Genomic DNA, 22,716 nt, shown 5'->3' on the forward strand with positions numbered 1-22,716 from the left:
AATGAATAAATAACCAAACAGATCTCACTAGGTGACGTTTATGTTCAGGGGGTTGTGCATGGTAGACCAGAGACCTGCTACTGCACGCTAACTATAAGCTGTACTCAATGTCTCTGGCGGTCGTCGAACTGCGTGCTGAATCTGTAGGAATCTTAGGCTACCTTAACTACGGTCCAATTCTCCTTTCTACGGAAGCCTGTCCGTCGAAGTGGATTTGTTTAAAAGTTTTTAAATTAATGACCGTATAGAGTTTGCAAGTTCGAGCTTCCACAGTCCAAAGAAATGTCTCTTAGGCATGCACAAATATTTGAAAATGTGAAACCACAAGATGGAGAATAATTTACGCAATACAGACTTTGTGTGTGTTGTCGAGAAACTGGTTTATTGGCTTATTATTCTCTCACAAAATCAGAAAATTACTTTCAATTAAAGATAGCGGTCAGGCAACAATGCCTTCTCTCTGAAGCCGTAAAACATTCGCCCATACTCATTAAGATCAGAAGTTAGACTATATCTTTTCACAATGGTTAACATCGAAGGAAAGCACTCTTAGATCAAGGAATAGAGAGACGTCAGCGATAATGCTGCTTTCTCGCAGTCAGTTGCGCGCGAGTAAGCTTCAAATAAAATCTTGTTGTCCGTGCCGGTAACATTTGCGTGTCATGAACCGTTAGTGTGATACTTTGTAAGCATTATTCATGATAATTGTGATTTTAGTAGAATGTTAACTTGATCTGCAAGAACAACGTAGCCTTGCATAACACGCGAGTACGGTATTTGTTGTAATTAGCTGTCAGCACGAAGAATAAGTGAGGCGATGATTATATTTTCAAGAAGTGAAGACGGCTGATGCACATAGCATAATTACACTGAGTTGCCAAAGCTACGGGATAGTGATATGCACATATACAGATGGAATAAAAGGACAGTGCATTGGCACATCTGTCATTTGTACTCAGGTGATTCACGTGAAAAGATTTCTGAGACGATTATGAACACGGAATGGTAGTTGGAGCTAGACACACGGGACATTCTGTTTCGGTAACTGGTAACGAGTTGAATAATCCGCGATCCACAGTGTCAAGAGTGTGTCGAGTATACCAAATTTCAGGCAGTACCTCTCACCATGAACAACGTTGTGGCCGACGGCCTTCACTTGACGACCGAGAGCAGCGGCGTTTGCGTAGGGTTATCAGCGCTAATAGACAAGCGGCTCTTCGTGAAATAACGGCAGAAATCAACGGAGGACAGTGCAGCAAAATTTAGTGTTAATGGGCTACGGCAGCAGAAAATCTCCTTGAGTGCCTTTACTAAAAGCATAACATCCCTTGCAGCGCCTCCCTTGGGCTTGTGACCATATCGGTTGGACCTTAGACTACTAGAAAACCGCGGCCTGGTCGGGTGAGTCCCGATTTCGTTGGTAACAGCTGATGATAGCGTTAGAGTGTAGCTCAACCCCACGAAGCCATGGACCCATCGAACATTTATTTTGTGATATAGTCGATTGGTTAGTTCCTGCACACAATCTCGCAGTGGCAACACTTTCGGAGTTACAGACGGCTACAGAGCAACATACCTGCGTTGATCACCGAGATACAAGCATCAAATATGTATTCTTAAAAGTAATTATGGCATGAGAGCTTCACGTGGAGGTTTTTACATCGCGATAGCTCATTTCTCGGACATTTTGCGAAGTGTTAACAACAGTAAAAACCGTTATGTCACTGTATTTGCCTTTCCAACAGCATTCAAATGTTGTTAAAATAGCATATCGGCTCAATTTTATACAGAGTGGTCCATTGATCGCGACCAGGCCAAATATCTCACGAAATAAGCGTCAAACGAAAAAACTACAAAGAACGAAACTCGTCTAGCTTGAGGGGGGAAACCTGATGGCGCTATGGTTGGCCCGCTAGATAGCGCTGCCATAGATCAAACTGATATGAACTGCGTTTTTTTAAATAGGATCCCCCATTTTACATTACATATTCGTGTAGTACATAAAGAAATATGAATGTTTTAGTTGGACCACTTTTTTCGCTATGTGATAGATGGCGCTGTAATAGTCACAAACATATGGCTCACAATTTTAGACGAACAGTTGGTAACAGGTTGTTGTTGTTGTGGTCTTCAGTCCTGAGACTGGTTTGACGCAGCACTCCATGCTACCCTATCCTGTGCAAACTGCTTCATCTCCCAGTTCTTACTGCAACCCACATCCTACTGAATCTTCTTAGTGTACTCATATATTGGTCTCCCTCTACGATTTTTACCCTCCACGCTGCCCTCCAGTGCTAAATTTGTGATCCCTTGATGTCTCAGAACATGTCCTACTAACCGGTCCCTTCTTTTTGTCAAGTTGTGCCACATACTCCTCTTCTCCCCAATTCTATTCAATACTTCATCATTAGTTATGTGATATACCCATCTAATCTTCAGCATTCTTCTGTAGCTCCACATTTCGAAAGCTTCTATTCTCTTCTTGTCAAAACTATTTCACTTCCATACATGGCTACACTCATACAAATACTTTCAGAAACGACGTCCTGACACTTAAATCTATACTCGATGTTAACCGATTTCTCTTCCTCAGAAACGCTTTCCTTGCCATTGCCAGTCTGCATTTCACATCCTCCCTACTTCGACCATCATCAGTTATTTTGCTCCCCAAATAGCAAAACTCCTTTACTACTTTAAGTGTCTCATTTCCTAATCTAATTCCCTTAGCATCACCCGACTTAATTCGACCACATTCCATTATCCTCGTTTTGCTTTTGTTGATGTTCATCTTATATCCTCCTTTCAAGACACTGTCCATTCCGTTCAACTGCTTTTCCAAGTCCTTTGCTGTCTCTGATAGCATTACAATGTCATCGGCGAACCTCAAAGGTTTTAATTCTTCTCCATGGATTTTAATACCTACTCCGAATTTTTCTTTTGTTTCCTTTACTGCTTGCTCAATATACAGATTGAATAACGTTGGGGAGAGGCTACAACCCTGTCTTACTCCCTTCCCAACCACTGCTTCCCTTTCATGTCCCTCGACTCTTATAACTGCCATCTGGTTTCTGCACAAATTGTAAATAGCCTTTCACTCCCTGATTTTACCCCAGCCACCTTCAGAATTTGAAAGACAGTATTCCAACCAACATTGTCAAAAGATTTCTATCAGTCTACAAATGCTAGAAACGTAGGTTTTTCTTTCCTTAATCTTTCTTCTAAGATAAGTCGTAAGGTCAGAATTGCCACACGTGTTCAAACTTTCCTACGGAATCCAAACTGATCTTTCCCGAGCTCGGCTTCTACCAGTTTTTCCATCCGTCTGTATAGAATTCGCGTTAGTGTTTTGCAGCTGTGACTTATTAAACTGATAGTTCGGTAATATTCACATTTGTCAACATCTGCTTTCTTTGGGATCGGAATTATTATATTCTTCTTGAAGTCTGAGGGAATTTCGTCTGTCTCATACATCTTGCTCACCAGATGGTAGAGTTTGTCAGGACTGGCTCTCCCAAGGCCGTCAGTAGCTCGAATGGAATGTTGTCTACTCCCGGGGCCTTGTTTCGACTCAGGTCTTTCAGTGCTCCGTCAAACTCTTCACGCAGTATCGTATCTCCCATTTCATCTTCTTCTACATCCTCTTCCATTTCCATAATATTGTCCTCAAGTACATCGCCCTTGTATAGAGCCTCTATATACTCCTTCCACCTTTCTGCTTTTCCTTCTTTGCTTAGAACTGGGTTTCCATCTGAGCTCTTGATATTCATACAAGTGGTTCTCTTTTCTCCAAAGGTCTCTTTAATTTTCCTGTAGGCAGTATCTATCTTACCCCTAGTGAGATAAGCCTCTACATCCTTACATCTGTCCTCTAGCCATGTCTGCTTAGCCATTTTGCACTTCCTGTCGATCTCATTTTTGAGACGTCTGTATTCCTTTTTGCCTGCTTCATTTACTGCATTTTTATGTTTTCTCCTTTCATCAATTAAATTCAATATTTCTTCTGTTACCCAAGGATTTCTACTAGCCAAAGTCTTTTTACCTACTTGATCCTTCACTACTTCATCCCTCAGAGCTACCCATTCTTCTTCTACTGTACTTCTTTCCCGCATTCCTGTCAATTGTTCCCTTGTGCTCTCCCTGAAGCTCTGTACAACCTCTGGTTCTTTCAGTTTATCCAGGTCCCATCTCCTTAAATTCCCACCTTTTTGCAGTTTCTTTAGTTTTAATCTACAGTTCATAAGCAATAGATTGTGGTCAGAGTCCACATCTGCCCCTGGAAATGTCTTACAATTTAAATCCTGGTTCCTAAATCTCTGTCTTACCATTACATAATCTATCTGATACCTTCTAGTATCTCCAGGATTCTTCCATGTATACAACCTTCTTTCATGATTCTTGAACCAAGTGTTAGCTATGATTAAGTTATGCTCTGTGCATAACTCTACCAGGTGGCTTCTTCTTTCGTTTCTTAGCCCCAATCCAAATTCACCTACTATGTTTCCTTCTCTCCCATTTCCTACTCTCGAAATCCAGTCAACCATGACTATTAAATTTTCGTCTTCCTTCACCACCTGAATAATTTCTTTTATCTCATCATACATTTCTTCAATTTCTTCATCAGCTGCAGAGTTAGTTGGCATGTAAACTTGTACTACTGTAGTAGGCGTGGGCTTCGTGTCTATCTTGGCCACAATAATGCGTTCACTATGCTGTTTGTAGTAGCTTACCCGCATTCCTATTTTCCTATTCATTATTGAACCTACTCCTGCATTACCCCTATTTGATTTTGTGTTTATAACCCTGTATTCACCTGACCAAAAGTCTTGTTCCTCCTGCCACCGAACTTCACTAATTCCCACTATATCTAACTTTAACCTATCCATTTCCCTTTTTAAATTTTCTAATCTACCTGCCCTGTTAAGGGAGCTGACATTCCACGCTCCGATCCGTAGAATGCCAGTTTTCTTTTTCCTTATAACGACGTCCTCTTGAGTAGTCCCCGCCCGGAGATCCGAATGGGGGACTATTATACCTCCGGAATATTTTACCCAAGAGGAGGTTCAAATGGCTCTGAGCGCTATGGGACTTAACATCTGCGGTCATCAGTCCCCTAGAAATTAGAACTAATTAAACCTAACTAACCTAATGACATCACACACATCCATGCCCGAGGCAGGATTCGAACCTGCGACCGTAGCAGCCGCGCGGTTCCTGACTGAGCGCCTAGAACCACGAGACCACCGCGGCCGGCACCCAAGAGGAGGCCATAATCATTTATCCATACAGTAAAGCTGCATGCCCTCGGGAAAAATTACGGCCGTAGTTTCCCCTTCCTTTCAGCCGTTCGCAGTACCAGCACAGCAAGGCCGTTTTGGTTAATGTTGCAAGGCCAGGTCAGTCAATCATCCAGACTGTTGCCCCTGCAACTACTGAAAAGGCTGCTGCCCCTCTTCAGGAACCACACATTTGTCTGGCCTCTCAACAGATACCCCTCCGTTGTGGTTGCACCTACGGTACGGCCATCTGTATCGCTGAGGCACGCAAGCCTCACTACCAACGGCAAGGTCCATTGTTCATGGGGAAGGTAGGTTTTTTAAACTAAAATACAGAACGTAGGTACGTTTGAACATTTTATTTCGGTTGTTCCAATGTGATACATGTACCTTTGTGACCTTATCATTTCTGAGAACGCATGCTGTTACAGCGTGATTACCTGTAAATACCACATTAATGCAATAAATGCTCAAAATGATGTCCGTCAACCTCAATGCATTTGGCAATACGTGTAACAACATTCCTCTCAACAACGAGTAGTTCACCTTCCGTAATGTTCGCACATGCATTGACAATGCGCTGACGCATGTTGTCAGGCGTTGTCGATGGATCACGATGGCAAATATCCTCTAACTTTCCCCACAGAAAGAAATCCGAGGACGTCAGATCCGGTGAAAGTGCTTCGACGACTAATCCACTTGTCATGAAATATGCCATTCAATACCGCTTCAACCGCGCGCGAGCTATGTGCCGGACATCCCTCATGTTGGAACAACATCGCCATTCTGTCATGCAGTGAAACATCTTGCAGTAACATCGGTAAAACATTACGCAGCCATCGTGCACTTTCCGTTGCCCAATAGTGCATACTATGCCGGTTTACGTTACCGCTGTTGGTGAATGACGCTTCGTCGCTTAAAAGAACGCGTGCAAAAAATCTGTCATCGTCCCGTAATTTCTCTTGTGCCCAGTGGCAGAGCTATACACGACGTTCAAAGTCGTCGCCATGCCATTCCTGGTGCATAGAAATATGGTACGGGTGCAAATCGATGTTGATGTAGCATTCTCAACACCGGCGTTTTTGAGATTCCCTATTCTCGCGCAATTTGTCTGCTACTGATGTGCGGATTAGCCGCGACAGTAGCTAAAACACCTACTTGGGCATCATCATTTGTTGCAGGTCGTGGTTGACGTTTCACATGTGGCTGAACACTTCCTATTTCCTTAAATAACGTAACTATCCGGCGAACGGTCCGGACACTTGGATGATGTCGCCCAGGATACCGAGCAGCATACATGGCATACGCCCGTTGGGCATTTTGATCACAACAGTCATACATCAACACGATGTCGACCTTTTCCGCAATTGGTAAACGGTCCATTTTAACACGGGTGATGGAAATGAAGTCCCATGCTTCTTTACAGAGCGTAGGGGAACGATGCGGGAGACCCGCACCGCCTTACTAGGCAAGGTCCTAATGGAGGTGGTTTGCCGTTGCCTTCCTCCGACCGTAATGGGGATGAATGATGATGATGAAGACGACACAACACCCAGTCATCTCGAGGCAGGAAAAATCCCTGACCCCGCCGGGAACCGAACCCGGGACCCCGTGCTCGGGAAGCGAGAACGCTACCGCGAGACCACGAGGGCGGACACGGGTAATGTATCACGAAGCAAATACCGTCCGCACTGGCGGAATGTTACGTGATACCACGTTCTTATACGTTTGAGACTATTACAGCGCCACCTATCACAAAGCGAAAAAAGTGGTTCAACTAAAACATTCATATTTCTTTACGTACTACACGAGTATGTAATAAAAAATGGGGGTTCCTATTTAAAAAAACGCAGTTGATATCCGTTTGACCTACGACAGCACCGTCTAGCGGGCCAACCATAGAGCCATCTGGTTTCCCCCTTCAAGCTAGGCGAGTTTCGTTCTTTGTAGTTTCGTTGTTTGATGCTTATTTCGTGAGATATTTGGCCTGGTCACTATCAATGGACCTACCTGTATAAAAAAGGGACCCATACATGCTTGAGTATCTCGGTTGACATGAGACTTCAGTGGATTACAAACGTAAAAGAATTATGTGCTCTTCTGTGTGCCATAATGTACAGAATACCTCGTTCAGACATCTTCAACGGTTCGCAAAATAAATGGGGTGCAAATTTAAGTTGATTTACCGTTATTAGACTGGGTAGGTGTTCCAGAAGGAATACTAAATATTTTCGGACGTAGTAGCATACACTGATTCGAACAAAATATTCCATATGGCATGTGTCCAATTTTTAATTCATTACAGAGATACAGCTGTTAGAATGCAACGCAAACGCATACTCACAGAAAGTGTTAAGTAAGTTAAAATCCGATTTTCATAAAATTCACTTCGATGGACTTTCGAGCTCTCTTCACAACACCTCGTCTAGCTCTTCCGATATAATTTTGGCTTTATTTTGCGAGGAGCACTTTTGACGTAATGTGAATGATTTGTTCGTCTCTTGTGTTTAATTTTCCTTTACAGACTTCTCCTCTCAGCCACCCCATCGGCAAAAACCTAAAGGTTGTGATAAGTGGACCTTGGTGGGTAAGTAACGTGACCATTTCGCCCCTCTGTCTTCTGGGAAATGTTAAGTTTAGATAATGTATCACCTGAAGATTAAAATTTCCAGGAAGAACATATCCACCCTGGAACCTCTTCCAGTAACGCTGGAAACTCGTTTTAAAGAAAGTCTAGGTAACGCGGCCCTGCAAGACAATGTGCTGGGCTTAAACGAAACAGTATGAATTGGCCGCAAATCACAATCACAGTCAAAGTTGAAATATTCAGCTACGTCAAGCACAGCTTTACAGCCTTGAGTTTCAAAATACAATGAAACCCCTAGCAACTGGAGTACCACACGTGAAATGAAAACATGCATAGGCGTGTATGTAAATAATTACAGTTGCAGTGACAGGGAGAATGCCAACCAGAGTGCATTAGTTTTATTCGGTGTTGTTCCCAACTCTGGTGGGATATATACTCGTAAGGGAAGGACACGCAGATGTCGCATACTCGTGTGAGACAGCATTTATCAGCACCTGACAGAGTTTGAAAGAGGCCTTATTATGGGTCTCCGCCAGCTGGTCGTCTCGAGTAATATCTACATCTGTGGGGCAGTCGCATGTGACAGCGGCCCTATGGTGGACTGTATGGGAACGTGTAGGTAGGCATATTCGTCGTAAAGGTTCCAGTCGACCACGTCTGACTACCACAATGGAGGAACACCGTGTTGTGCTCCAGGCACGTTGTAGCCCCGTGACGTCCGTGCCTGTTATCTGACAACATGGTAATGCTCCTCCCTGCAATACTGCTGTTATCCCACACCGTTGGTCAGAGACTAGCAGCAGCCGGACAAGGCAGCTACTATCCCGTGCAAAAGCTGCCGTTGACATCACAACACAAGTAGCTGTAGATCTGATTTAATTAAATTTTCCTCGAGACATTTGAAGGAAGCTGAAGAAATGAATTAAAATTCGTGCGGTTACCGGGACCTTTTTTTTCACGGGTCGTATCAAGAAAACAGATATTTTTGGCCAAATATTTGGTTAGCCGCACATCTTCAGCTGAGGAACATGTTAACAAAATTAAAAAAACCGTTGCAGTTGCCATCAACCTCTTTCACCGCAAGACTGGCCCACTTCCGTGTAGTGCTGTCGAGGTGGGCGCCACGGTTACTCCCATGCATTTATTTGACTTGGGCATGACCCCCCCCTCCCTCCACCTCCTCCTTCCGTGAGTGACTGGACCGGCCGCCAAAAGTTTATGTTTCCATAATTAATTGTTGGCACCTGAAGATGAAGCTCTAGGCTCCGAAACCGGCCAAGCAGCAAATAAGAAACCGCTGTAAACGGAAGAGAATGTCCATTCCATTAATTTTTTTGTATTTAGTTCATGTTATTACTTACGATTTTAAGTTTCTGATGTTGTTTGTGAATTTTTAGAAATACTGAAAGAATTTTTTTAATGTCAACTTATTAAAGACATTATTATGTACACAATGCGTTTAAGCTAACAAGGAAGTGGGTTTAGTAATTGTAGCAATAAATATATGATGGTTGAAGTAAGCACAGCCGTTCTGAAAATGACGGGCTAATCGGAACCGATCAACCAAACAACAATCCAACCAGGCAACCGACGGCTTCGTCAGCCTCGTTGTCATCGTGACGCGAAGTGTATGGCTAAGGACCAGCACACCGCTCTTCCAGCCGTTGACTGTGTTGTAACGGCGACCGGAACGGTCGCGGGGTTGAGGTGACGGAAAGCGCGGCGGGACCCGCGGAGCGGCCCGCGAACAACAACACGACGGTAGAGGACGGACACGACCAACGAAGGACAGAACGAAGAACAACAAGATCGAAATAACGGACTCACAAGGAAACCTAACAACCACGTCCACTCGTACACAGAACAAGAAAGTAAATACGCTGTCAGGCGATAAAATCGGAGACTTAAAAGAGTAACATGGCGAAAAGAAATTGTGGAACTTAAAACAAAGGACAGAGGGATGGTGACGCTAAGAAAATACACACAAAGCAGACAGGTAAAACAATAGACAGTTCGAAACACGAGAAAGACGAACAACACTGAACAGTCACTGGAACACTGCACTAAAATGTTGGCAAATGTGACATACCACAGCCGAGAGCAGGTGGGGGAAACTGGACAGATGATGGGAAAATAAAAAAAGGGGGGGGAGCCGGGAAAGGAGCTGATGGAGGATGAGGACCCATAAGAGGGGTGGGGGGCGCTGGGCAGACGCGACAGGGAGTGGGGTAGGCAGAGGAGGCGAATACAAAAGGACTCGGGGGGGGGGGGGGGGGGTGCTGGCTGAGTTGTTTTTTTTCTTTTTTCTTTATTGTGATTTCATGCCCCTGCCCCATACGGGCAGGGGAGGGCTGTCAGCAGCACAATCCGCCGCTCTTCAGCCGAGTGAATGACAACTAAAACAAGAATAAAATAATACATACATAAGGAGGTAAAAAAGGGGAACATAAAACAGAGTAAGGGGAGAAAATGGAGGTAAAAATGCACTGACATGTAGAAGTTCATTGGGGACAGTTAAAAAAGTCACCAGAAAGTTAAAAAACACAGTTGGCGATTCTTAAAACACAGAAGACACTGGATGCGCATGCACAGGTTAAAAGTTGGCCACAGTATTAAAAACACTCCGAAACAACACACTTAAAACCCACTAGGAGCACACACGACGAAGAATAAAACTACCAGGCGAGACCTGCCGAGGGAAAGGTCAGAGAGGATGGAAAAGGAGGGGAGAGCATGGGGCAGCTGGGGAAGTGGCGGGATGAAGAGAGGAGGGGCAACCGTGGGTTCACGAAGAGGCAGGAGACACATGGGGTGGGAGAGGAAAAGGGAAGACAGGGCAGGATGGAGTGCAGAGACACTGAAAGAAGGCACAAGAGATGGACGGGGAGTAGGAGGGGAAATCCGCTCAGAAGGAGGGGGAGGAGAGGGAGCCCTGAGGAGGAGGCAGGAAGAGGGGGTTAGAGTTGGTAGGAAGGGTAGATGTCAGGGCGAAGCTCATCATCCGGGAGTGGTAGAGGGTGGAAGTTGTGTTGGGAAAGGAGATGGAGGGTGTGGAGATGGAGAGAGGGAGGGACACAACGGTAAAGGCGTGGCAACTGGTTGGGAGTGGAGAGGAAGGGAGACACCAGGGGGTGAGGGGGATCAAGGCGGCGGACAATATATAGTGTGCGGATGTGTTCAAGGAAAAGGAGAAGGTGGGGGAAGGGGATGAGGTCATAGAGGATGCGCGTGGGGGACGGAAGGCGGATGCGGATGGCGAGGCAGAGTGCATGGCGTTCGAGGATTTGGAGGGCTTTATAGAACCGGGGAGGGGCGGAAATCCAAGCGATGCTGGCATAACAAAGGATGGGGTGGATCATGGATGCAGACCCCACGTCCGGCCGGACAGGAGTTTCAGGAGGCGGAGGCGGTTGTGAGCCTTGTTTTGGATGGTAAGGAGATGGGGAGTCCAGGTGAGGTGGCGGTCGAGTGTGAGGCCAAGGTATTTGAGGGTAGGAGTGAGGTGGATAGGACGGCCGTAAATGGTGAGGTAGAAATCATGGAGGTGGAAGGAGCGGGTGGTGCGGCCTATGATGATCGCCTGGGTCTTGGAGGGATTAACATGGAGGAACCACTGGTTGCACCAAGCGGTGAATTGGTCAAGGTGGATTTGGAGGGTACGTTGGGACCGTTGAAGGGTACGATAAAGGGCTAGGAAGGCGGTGTCATCAGCGAACTGGAGAAGATGAACAGAAGGGGGAGGTTTGGGCATATCAGCAGTGTACAGGAGATAGAGGAGAGGGGAAAGGACAGAACCTTGGGGCACACCAGCAGAGGGGTAGAAAGTACGGGAGTTGGAATTGTGGATAGTCACATAGGAGGGACGATGGGAGAGGAAGGAAGCAACGAGACGGACGAAGTTGATGGGGAGAGCATAGGTCTGGAGTTTGAAAAGGAGCCCGGGATGCCAGACACGGTCGTAGGCGTTCTGGAGATCAAGGGAAACAAAGATAGCAGAGCGACGGGAGTTAAGTTGGAGGGAAAGAAGATGGGTAAGGTTAAGGAGCTGGTCGTCAGCAGAGAAGGAAGGCCGGAAGCCACATTGGGTAAGAGGAAGGAGGCGGTGCTGGTTAAGGTGGCGGTGGATACGGCGAGAGAGGATGGCCTCAAAGACCTTACTGAACACGGAGGTGAGGCAGATGGGACGATAGGAAGAGGTAGCAGAGGGGGGTTTGTTAGGCTTAGGGAACAGCAGGACACGGGAAGTCTTCCACAGGTCAGGGTAAAATCCAGTGGAGAGGAGGACATTGTACAGAGTAGCAAGGACAGACAGGAAGGATGGAGGGGATTCCTTGAGGTGACGGTAGGTGACGCCATCATGAACAGGGGCGGTGTTTCGCTGGCTGAGTGAGAGGGAGGCGCTTAAATACTCTATCGAGGGTGCCGCTATTGGCCGCTGCAACCACGTGTTCCACTGTGGGGCCCGCACACTAAATGCGGGCAAGGAGGCGGGCGCCGCCACAGCTTACGGCGCGATGGTGCAGAGACCTCTAGGGGTCTTTGACGTCCATGACGTCTGGCGGCGATTCATATTACGTGGCGCACGGTGACAGAGACTGGTTTGCAGATCTAGTGCTGCTACCGATAAGTAGGTCCTCAGTGGCACTACGAGGCTGAATGCACCCCGTTAAAGTCCTCCAACTAAGAAAAAATCCATGACAGTACCGGGAATGGAATTCGGGTCTACCATCAGCCAGTCCGCTACATTGACCACTTTTTTTAAACTTATAATCCTGACACATTTTTTTCTAATATAAACGAGAAGAGTAACAACCCCTAGGTTTCCTTGAGATAGGAACCCGGGTTCTCCGTTTCCCATCCAGTTACCTATTTTTCCCGACCCTGGATGGGAAAGGGAAATTACAAAAAAATCTCTGCTTGCCACCACCACTTGTGTCCTAAAAAAAAAATTAAAAAAAATAAAATGCACCTCTTCAGGCGTTGGCTCCTATCTACGCCTGTCCCAAAACAAATAACCTATTACTACAAGGGTGTAGGAAAGGAAGAAAGTAGTGGGGAGGAACATAGAGAGTAGCGATGAAAATGAAAGTACTTGTGTACGGGTTTTCTGTTGTGACTTGGCAAGACAGCCAAGTCACTATGCGAGGATGCCGAAAGGCACGCGTTAAGCTCACGCAGACTGGAACAGTTATAGGAGTTGAGTCTAGTAAAAACAGGAGGTAACTGGTAGAATACTTAACTTTAATCCACAATTGGTGAACATCTCTCTTGACTGTACATGCTTCAAGATAAATATCAAATGCTATGGCGCCTTGCTAGGTCGTAGCAAATCACGTAGCTGAAGGCTATGCTAACTATCGTCTCGGCAAATGAGAGCGTAATTGTCAGTGAACCCTTCCTAGCAAAGTCGGCTGTACAACTGGGGCGAGTGCTAGGAAGTCTCTCTAGACCTGCCGTGTGGCGGCGCTCGGTCTGCAATCACTGACAGTGCCGACACGCGGGTCCGACGTATACTAACGGACCGCGGCCGATTTAAAGGCTACCACCTAGCAAGTGTGGTGTCTGGCGGTGACACCACATTTTCATTTTTTTAGTTTATTTTATTACAATTTTTTTGCGTTTTTGTATGTATATTTTATACCGATTTCCTTTTATTGATGTTTGTTTTTATTTTTGTATTCTTTTTATTTATTAATTAATTATTTTTTTCATTATTTTAGTCTATGTACCAGAATTCTAGGAGTCGCTAGCACCTTCCAATTGGCGGAACATCCAAACGTGTATTCTCGAAATTTTAATGGTTGTTCCATTTGCAGTGCGTTCAGAACATCATGTCAGTAAAAAAGCATCAGCAACTCATGGCTTGGACGTTCCCGCTAGAAGGCGGGTCATGAAAGACGCTCCATAAGAAATTGGAAAAGAACTGCTTGTATCTGGAGGTGCGAACAAGTGCACAGTGTCGATCGTTAAGGTACATCCAATAACCTAGTTCTGATTTCTCATCGGGGCCAAAAAGTTAGCGGACTGTATGACCACGTATCCAATTCACAGCGTTAGTTTTTGTAGCGGGGTAATGAAACACATCCAGGAATAAAAGCGTCAGGAAAGTGATCTGAGCAGGTCTCTGTCGTGTGAGGAAAGCCGAGATACGCTGCGCGAGCCTCCAGACGTCATACGACGGACCACATGAGAATCGACGAGCGTCTGTGTCCTCTACACTATAGTGAACACAAGGGGTGTGTCAGCGAGTCAGATGCACCGCAAACGAAACTGGTTGACCAGTTTGCCATTGACGGCGATATACCAGGTGGATGGCTCTGAGCACTATGGGACTCAACATCTTAGGTCATAAGTCCCCTAGAACTTAGAACTACTTAAACCTAACTAACCTAAGGACAACACACACACCCATGCCCGAGGCAGGATTCGAACCTGCGACCGTAGCAGTCCCGCGGTTCCGGACTGCAGCGCCAGAACCGCTAGACCACCGCGGCTGGCTATACCAGGTGGACTGAAAGCTGGTGTCGAGATAACCAGCATGCACCGCTTTCCACACACGGCGCCACATGATCTGGGGAAACCTGTTTTCGATTGGGTTGGGGGTTCGACACACTTGTAATGTGTCATGTACAGCCTTTGTCTGGAGTATACGTGGAAGGGGTAAGGAGTGCAGGATGTAACTTAATTCAAGAAAGAAGTGCCGAAAGTGATGAAAGGGGGGGTGGAATGGCTGATAACATGACAGGGGCCGACATGGAGACTGGCGCGTATTCATGCAAAAGCAGTCCGGTCAGGAAGGTCGAGCAGCGATGCAAGACTTTCAGTTCGGAGCTAACAAAAAGTCCCATAACCCTTTCTGGCACATGGCATAAGCCCACTCCACCACACTCCCGTGGGAGGACAAGGGAGGAATATTGAACTTTAAATAACATCCTGGTAGAGACAAAGGATCCCATGGCCATCAACATACGGTGCGCGAGGGTAATCGGAACTGGGAACACTTATGCCTCATGGGGGAGGCATGAGGCGTGGTAAACATTCACGTATTGTGCACGCTGTACAATGTCGAGGGATCTAAGCCGGTGGTCCACAAGGTAGCCCTGATCGTTTGGAGGAGACATCTACTACTCGTTGCCGCTGAATGACGGAGGTCATTCAGAAAATCAATGCCCATACAGCGGACGATGGAGGTCACACTTAGAGGAGCGGCATATCTTTCAGGTAGACCTTCACCAATGAGCAGAACCTTCGATTTAGAAAAGAGAACTGCCCGATGCTTCCCCATATGTCGCCACACAAGTAGCGGATTAGATTGTCAGCATAGGCTGTACAACAGAAGCGGTGCGCATGCATTGTCCTGCCCACCAGGCGTTGGGAAGCTCCGGGAGCAGAGGCTCTAATGCCAAAGCATACAGTATCGTGGAAAGTGGGCAACCCTGTCGGACAGAGCGCGCGATCGCAAGAGGCGCAGTGAGGCGACCATTACAGGGTATCCTTGAAGTCGCCCCACTCAAGAGCCGCATTACGACTGTTACTACACCAGCCGGAAAACCCATGTGTTGGAGGACAGATTTCGGAAAGGTATGGTCGACACGGTCGAATGTCTGACTGAAGTCAGTGATGCTAATGCGCCAGGTTAGTGCTGCGACCGCGCGAGCGCGATCATGTCCCTGTAATGGCAAAGGGCCGAGTGAATGTTGTTGTCACCTCCCAGCGAAGTCTGATCAAGGGAGGTGAAGTATCTTGCTGCCTTCTTGGGTCGTGAGGCCAACAAACAGGTAAAAATTTTCATGTCACTGTTGAGTAGATTGATGGGCCAGTAATCACACATCAGTGAGCGCTCATGTGGCTTAGGGACCAGGATGATGACCCCATCAAGGAAGGGGGCCGGGATCGTCGTCGTGGGTGACATCAGTTCACGACAGATGGACGTCCAAGTAGATTCCAAAAGACAATTAAAACACTTGTAAAATTCGAGGGGGAGGCCTTCAGGTCCAGGGAACTTGTTGGAAACTCCCACCTTGATAGCATCTAGGACTTCATCGGAGGTCACTTGTTCCTGGAGTTCTTGAGCCACATCCTCTGGCATGGTGTTGACAGTCAGAGCTGCTACCTCCTCAACTGAGGTCGGGGGATGTGAGACGGCAGCATACAGCTGGCGGAAATGAGAATAGAAAGCGTGACCAGTAGCGCATTGCGCAGTGTATCGTCGTTCTTCCACATCGGTGAGGTCGTGGATGAGAGCTCGACGACGACGTCGGCGTTCTCTGATGAGGTCAGGCATATTGTCACAGGTGCAGGATCTGACAAGGGTCCCTTCCAAGCGTCGTCGCATGAGTGAAGTGATCTGCGCTTTAGCACGATGCACTGTCGTCTGACGGACAGGAGAGAATGCCATCAAAGTGCACTCACGAAGCACGGAATAATAAAAGTGCATGGTGCTCGCTCACCAAGCTTTGAAGTCTTTCCCAAAAATTATCAGTGCCCTGAATAGAGCTGGTTTCGCGCAGGATAGCCACCAGGATAAGGTGGATGTGTATGCGGGGCGACATCGACGACAGAGGGCCCACACATCCGTCCGCAGCTCGTGGTCGTGCGGTAGCGTTCTCGCTTCCCGCGCCCGGGTTCCCGGGTTCGATTCCCGGCGAGGTCAGGGATTTTCTCTGCCTCGTGATGGCTGGGTGTTGTGTGCTGTCCTGAGGTTAGTTAGGTTTAAGTAATTCTAAGTTCTAGGGGACTGATGACCATAGATGTTAAGTCCCACAGTGATCAGAGCCATTTGAACCATTTTTTGAACCCACACATCCTCAACAATCCGTCGGCAATCAGGGAGAGTCAGGTGGAAAACGTTTAATTTCCACAGGCCACAGCTACGCCACACCTGTTGGTAGGCGAGGATGAGACTGTAGATGTAGGCATCGTGGTCAGAGAAAGCCAGAGGCTATACTTCGGCATGTCGAGTGTTGGCAGCAAAGAAACGCGTGACGTATATGCGGTTGAGGCTACTGGACGAATGCGCCGTATAGTATGTGAAACCTGCATGTGTGCCATAAACTTTTGTCCATGAGTCAACAGGCTGAAGTCTGTCGACGATGACGGAGAGGGCTGCATACAGGGAATGACGTGGAAGTTGGTCAGCAGGCCCTTGCGTGGAAAAATCTCCACCGAGCACCATTTCATGCAGGGGCCCCCCAAAAAGCGGCGTTACCTCGTCAGCAAAGAAGGTGTGTCGGTCACGACGTCGATTGGAGACGGACGGCGCATATACATTGAGGATGAGGACGCCATGCCTCTAGCATTAGGAAGGTACACTACATCTTCAGCAGTGAGTCCAGAACGGAGGAGGATGGCGACTCCACTACCATTGTCAGAAGCATGGGAGATGTATGCCGTTTAGCCAGTGGGGGCGTAGAAATCAGCGACGACCACTTCTTGGAGGCGTGCATAAATGGTCTCTCGGAACGTTGCCAGATTATGGGAAGCCCGAATGGTGGCCAGATTCATCGTCGTGATGCGGTAGTGTTGTGGGCATGCATTGGCACAGACGTTCTGGCAGAGCGCGTGGTTGTGCATGTTCGGATTGGAATGTTGCTTTAAGTGTCGCTCGGCGGTAACAGTGCGCCATGACGTGCAATACTAATGGACGCGGAAGTAAACCTGCGGTATGCTGCCCGGCGCGCGGAGTCGAACGGAACGCAACCACGGCCGAAAGCCGACTGACTTGAACACGTGCCTTCTTGCTTAATAGGCAGGTATGCTAGCCATTACACCACAACAACACTGTAGCTAACATAGCTGCACGGGCTACCCCAGTCCAATGCCGCCCCTAACATGGACTTCAGTTCACACCTTCAGCTTATTTTTCCCTTCTTATATTGTCACCGTTGCCGAGGCTCTCCGGTATCTGAATAGCAACCCAGCGTTGGACGAATGGGGAAATCATGCTTGTACTTAAATTGGAAAGACCACATAGATAATATTGTGGGGAAGGCTAAACAAAGAGTGCGCTTTGTTGGCAGAACACTTAGAAGATGCGACAAACCCACTAAAGAGCCAGCCTACATTACACTTGTCCGTCTTCTGTTGGAATATTGCTGCTCGGTGTGGAATCCTTACCAGGTAGGATTGATTGAGGACATCGAAAAAGTGCAAAGAAGGGCAGCTCGTTTCGTGTTATCGCGCAATAGGGGTGAGCGTGTCACTGATATGATACGCGAGTTTGAGTGGCAGTCACTGAAACAAAGGCGGTTTTCTTTGCGGCGAGATCTATTTACGAAATTTCAATCACCAACTTTCTCTTCCGAATGCGAAAATATTTTGTTGACATCCACCTAAGTAGGGAGAGATGATCATCACAATAAAATAGGAGAAATAAGAGATCGGACGGAAAGATTTAGGTGTTCCTTTTTCCCACGAGCCATTCGAGAGTGGAATGGTAGAAAAGTAGTATGAAAATGGTTCGATGAACCCTCTGCCAGGCACTTAAGTGTGAATTTCAGACTAACCATGTAGATGTAGATGTGGATGTACCTCACGCTTAGGTGAGGTACAGATCTAATATAATTAAATTTTCCTTGAGACATTAATTCATTTCCTCAGCTTCCATCATTATTGTAGATAAAGATGAGACTCAAATGTCTCGAGAAAATTTAACTGTATGAGATCTACAGATCTCCTACAACGGAGATACAAGTGGGGTTTCCCTATTACGTCCAACGCTGGGGTACTATTCCAATGCTGGAGAACCTCACCAGTAGTGATGAACTGAGCGGATGTGACTTGAAATTTGTGTTAGGGAGGGCATTGGACCAGGGTAGCCCACGCAGCTGTGTTAGGTATAATGCTGTGGTGGTGTAAGGCTCGCATACCTGCCTAGTAAGCAAGGAGACTTGGGTTCAAGTGCCGCCCTTACCACAAATTTTGATTCATTTTTTCAGCTTCCATCATTATCGTATATAATAATGGCGTGTGACGAGGGCCTTCCGTCGGGTAGACCGCTCGCCGGGTGCAAGTCTTTCGATTTGACGCCACTTCGGCGACTTGCGCGTCGATGGGGATGAAATGATGATGATCAGGACAACACAACACCCAGTCCCTGAGCGACGAAAATCTCCGACCCAGCCGGGAATCGAACCCGGGCCATTAGGATTGACAGTCTGTCGCGCTGACCACTTAGCTACTGGGGGCGGACATAAACAGCTATGTTTGTAGTGTTACTGCGACCGGGAAGCATGGACTGTTGAAGAATGGCATCACATTGTTTTTAGTAGTAAATCTTCACTGTGCAATGTGGCGAATGACCATCTTCATCAGTGAGTGTGGTGGCGTTCTGGGGGAGGTCCTAAGGTCGTGGAGAGACACAGACAGCACTGTCATTCCTGACTTCAGGTCACGGCTAATAATTATTGAAGGAAATCTAATGGCACAATAATTCATCACAGATGTCCTCCATCCTCATATGTCACCTGCCATGAGGCGGTATTTTTTATCAGTAGGGAATGCTCGTCTTAACATGGCTTTCGTTTGACGTGGCGTGTGAACTGTCTGCATTATGTCGAGGTATGCCCATGGCCAGAAACGTCACCAGATCTGTCCCCTATAGAATGTGCTTGGGGCCAGCTGAGATGTCAACTCCATTCCACCCTGCCCGCATACAGGGTACCAAATACCAGTTAAAACAGTCGTGGGCCAGCTTGCCTCAGGAGAGCACACAGCGGCCTTATGACGCCATTCCCAACCGAATCAATGTAGGCACCGAGGCGAGAGGAGATCCAACGTCATACTGATAACTGGGTGCATAGTGCCAACACAATTGTGAATCTGACTCTGTTTTTTAATCGCATACGCTCTCAATCTGTGAAGTTTCATTTCATATTTTGATCCCCTTTTGGGCACTTCACCTGTTTTCGTCTTGCAGTGTGTGCAGGGAATATCATAATTAATAGTGGAAACTGACAGAGGACAAAGTACACAGTAATAGAAGAAAAGACGTTCCAGCAAAAAATGGGTGCCAAACTAGCTGTTTGCGAGAGAACTGCGAACGTGAGGGCATGAGCAGCCGCGGACGTAACTATGAAGTATTTTCCTAGTTGTTACAAACGTGATTCCAATTCTATGCATTTGATTGAATCCCCCTTCTAACTGGGTTCAGATTTTATCCTCGGCTTTCCATGATTTAATTACATGTTACTGTTCATTGTACACGCGTGTCTGTTAATGGATATATTTCTCGAATTTCGATGCAATACTGCAATGGCCTCTGTGGTGTGTTACGAATTCTTTCGAACACCTCTTGATCATCTCTTAAAATCTTAACAAGACTATACAGTTCGCTGCTCCAGTGTTTCAGTTACAATATTTAAATGGGAGTATTGTACACTTCACTTTTTGTGATGACAGAAAAATACAGAGAATTGAGATCAGGTGATCTTGTTGGACAAAAGTACATAAACGATCCATCTAGGACCATACTGACGCTTTGTATGCCGTATAACGTCGTCATGAAAATGTACCAGCGCCCAAAATGATCTGCTACACACTTCAATCATGGTCATGGATGTACTTTGAGTCTAATTAGATGGTGATTTAATCAAAATATTCACATTTCAAATACATTTGCTTAAGAATTTTTGAGACAGAACGCAACCAGGCACAAATATTTTTATGAAGCTATATATTGCCCATCTTCAAATAGCCACTTGTTTCATTAAATTTGTCTGTAGCGTACCATTTGGTCCTCTACTTCATAAGATTATTTGAGTTCTAGTGTCACTTTACATGCTACGTGGGTGGCTTGTATAAAATAGAAAGATATCTTAAACTGCATGCAGTTGATAACATGCAAAGTGAGTGTTTTATATACAGGTTGATTCCGTGATGATGTTAAAAACATTTCGGGATGAAGAAGGAGGGTAAATGTATCAATCTGAGCTAAACGACCGAGTCTAAAGTTATAATCGAAAATCTTTCTGATGCCACTGACAGTGGACGTCTTCTCCCTCAAGCTCTTTGCTTCGCAAATTTTTGGAGGAGCTAGTATCGACCAAAACAAGAAAACAATCGTCTAGTGAAAATGTGCTCAAAATGCTCAGCTCATTACGAGCTATGAGCACTTGTTCAGTAGAAGAGATGAGTTTCACAGTAGCAAAGATGAACGGGTGCTCATTGGTCCTGGGGTAGGCACTTTAGAACCAATGTTTACTGGACGTTTCTGATGCACTCCTTCATCACCCCTGAAAGTTTGTAACATCATCATCGAATCACCCTGTACACTTATGTGTGTTGCTGTGAATGACGTATTGTCTCTTTTTTATCCTTATGTATTTGTTGGAGGATATACGAAGTGTCTGAATACAGACAGCACGCACTTATTATACAATTAACTGTAGCAGACAAGCATTTCAGAATATTTTTCATGTCCGTTTTGAACTTCAGACAAGTGCTTTAGATGTAATATTTTTGTACCTGGGTCGTTGTGTATATGTTCGTCACAACAATTTACTGGAAAACAACGTTTCGAAACATGCCACCTGTTTCAACTATTATTAATCCTCTGTGTATTAGAAAATGTCTTCCTAGATGTGATAATGCTTTTGCTGTACACTGTGTTGCAGGAAATATCTCCTGGTTTAGTGAAAACTGAAGGAATTATTAGAATCAGCCAAGATGTACCAAAAGAAGTGAGGGAAGCGAGTGATTTGGCCATCTTGGAGCCAGAAGATATAGCAGAGGGCGCCATATACATGTTATCCCAGCACCCTCGTATTCAGGTACGTGTTACAATACATAAAGTGAGTCGTTTATATGAATCTGGTCGCAGCTGACAAGTTAAAAGTTGCTTGTCTTGAATATATGGAATTAGCATAATTTAACATAACAAATGGATACTCAAAATGGGAAAAATGGACAATGGACTCGAAAAAGAAGGCCATATTATAGACAGGGAGGAAAAAGTAGATGGAAATGGGATGCGGGATGCGATACCGCGAGAAGACTTGAAGGAGCACTGGCAGACCTAAGTCGAAACAAGACCTTGGAATAGGCGACCTACTGAGCCATAACAAAACTGTTCCATCCTCAAGACATATGAAGCAGGCTTAAAGAAGAACATAAAAATTCCAATTGTAGGTGCTGACAGGTGGGGATATTACCGACTCTGTGTCGTTTTTACAAAATGCCAACGCGAATTATTTACAGAAGAAAGAAAAAAATTGGCAGAAGCCAGGCTTAGGGAAGATCAGTTTGGGTTGCAAAGAAATGTAGGAACATGCGGAACAACGCTGATCGAATGGCTTATCTTAAAAGATAGGTTGGACAAAGGTAAGTCTACGTTTATAGCATTTGTAGATTTAGAGAAAATGTTAGCAATGTTGACTAGAATACATTCTTTGAAATTCTGAATATTTCAAGGATAAAATACAGGGCGCGGAAGGTTATCTACTACTTGTACACAAACCAGACTGCAGCTATACGAGTCGAGGGACAAGAAAGGAAATTAGGAGAGAGTTCAACAAGTAACGCAATACATGTTTTTGTATGAAAGCAGTTGGTTTTATTCAAGATTCCAATACATCATATTATTTCCCATCCTTTGGTTACAAAACTGTCATTTTCAACATAACCTCCGTTCACAGCGACGGCTTTACGCCACCTTGTTGGGAGGGCCTGAATGTCCGCACGGTACCACTATACTGCTCGATGTCGGATCCAGCGTCTTACTACACCAATAACCTCCTCATCATCCACGTACTGCTTCTTGCGGAGTACATCCCTGATTGGGCCAAGCAACTGGAAGTCGAAAGCAGCGAGGGTGCAGGGTGGATGAAGAAGGACAGTCCAGTGAAGTTTTGTGACCCA

At 46.0% G+C, this 22,716-nt stretch overlaps 1 protein-coding gene across 1 annotated transcript in view; it reads left to right on the forward strand.

The window, feature by feature from the left end:
* LOC124595596 (dehydrogenase/reductase SDR family member 11-like) overlaps window positions 1-22,716 on the forward strand; it is a 133,655-nt gene that overhangs the window by 101,407 nt on the left and 9,532 nt on the right. Inside the window, exon 6 of the mRNA XM_047134397.1 lies at window positions 21,474-21,629. Coding sequence (XP_046990353.1) covers window positions 21,474-21,629 — 156 coding nt within the window. The remainder of the gene's footprint in view (window positions 1-21,473; window positions 21,630-22,716) is intronic.

The sequence above is a fragment of the Schistocerca americana genome, chromosome 2, assembly GCF_021461395.2.
Source record: "Schistocerca americana isolate TAMUIC-IGC-003095 chromosome 2, iqSchAmer2.1, whole genome shotgun sequence".
Classification (NCBI taxonomy): Eukaryota; Metazoa; Arthropoda; class Insecta; order Orthoptera; family Acrididae; genus Schistocerca; species Schistocerca americana.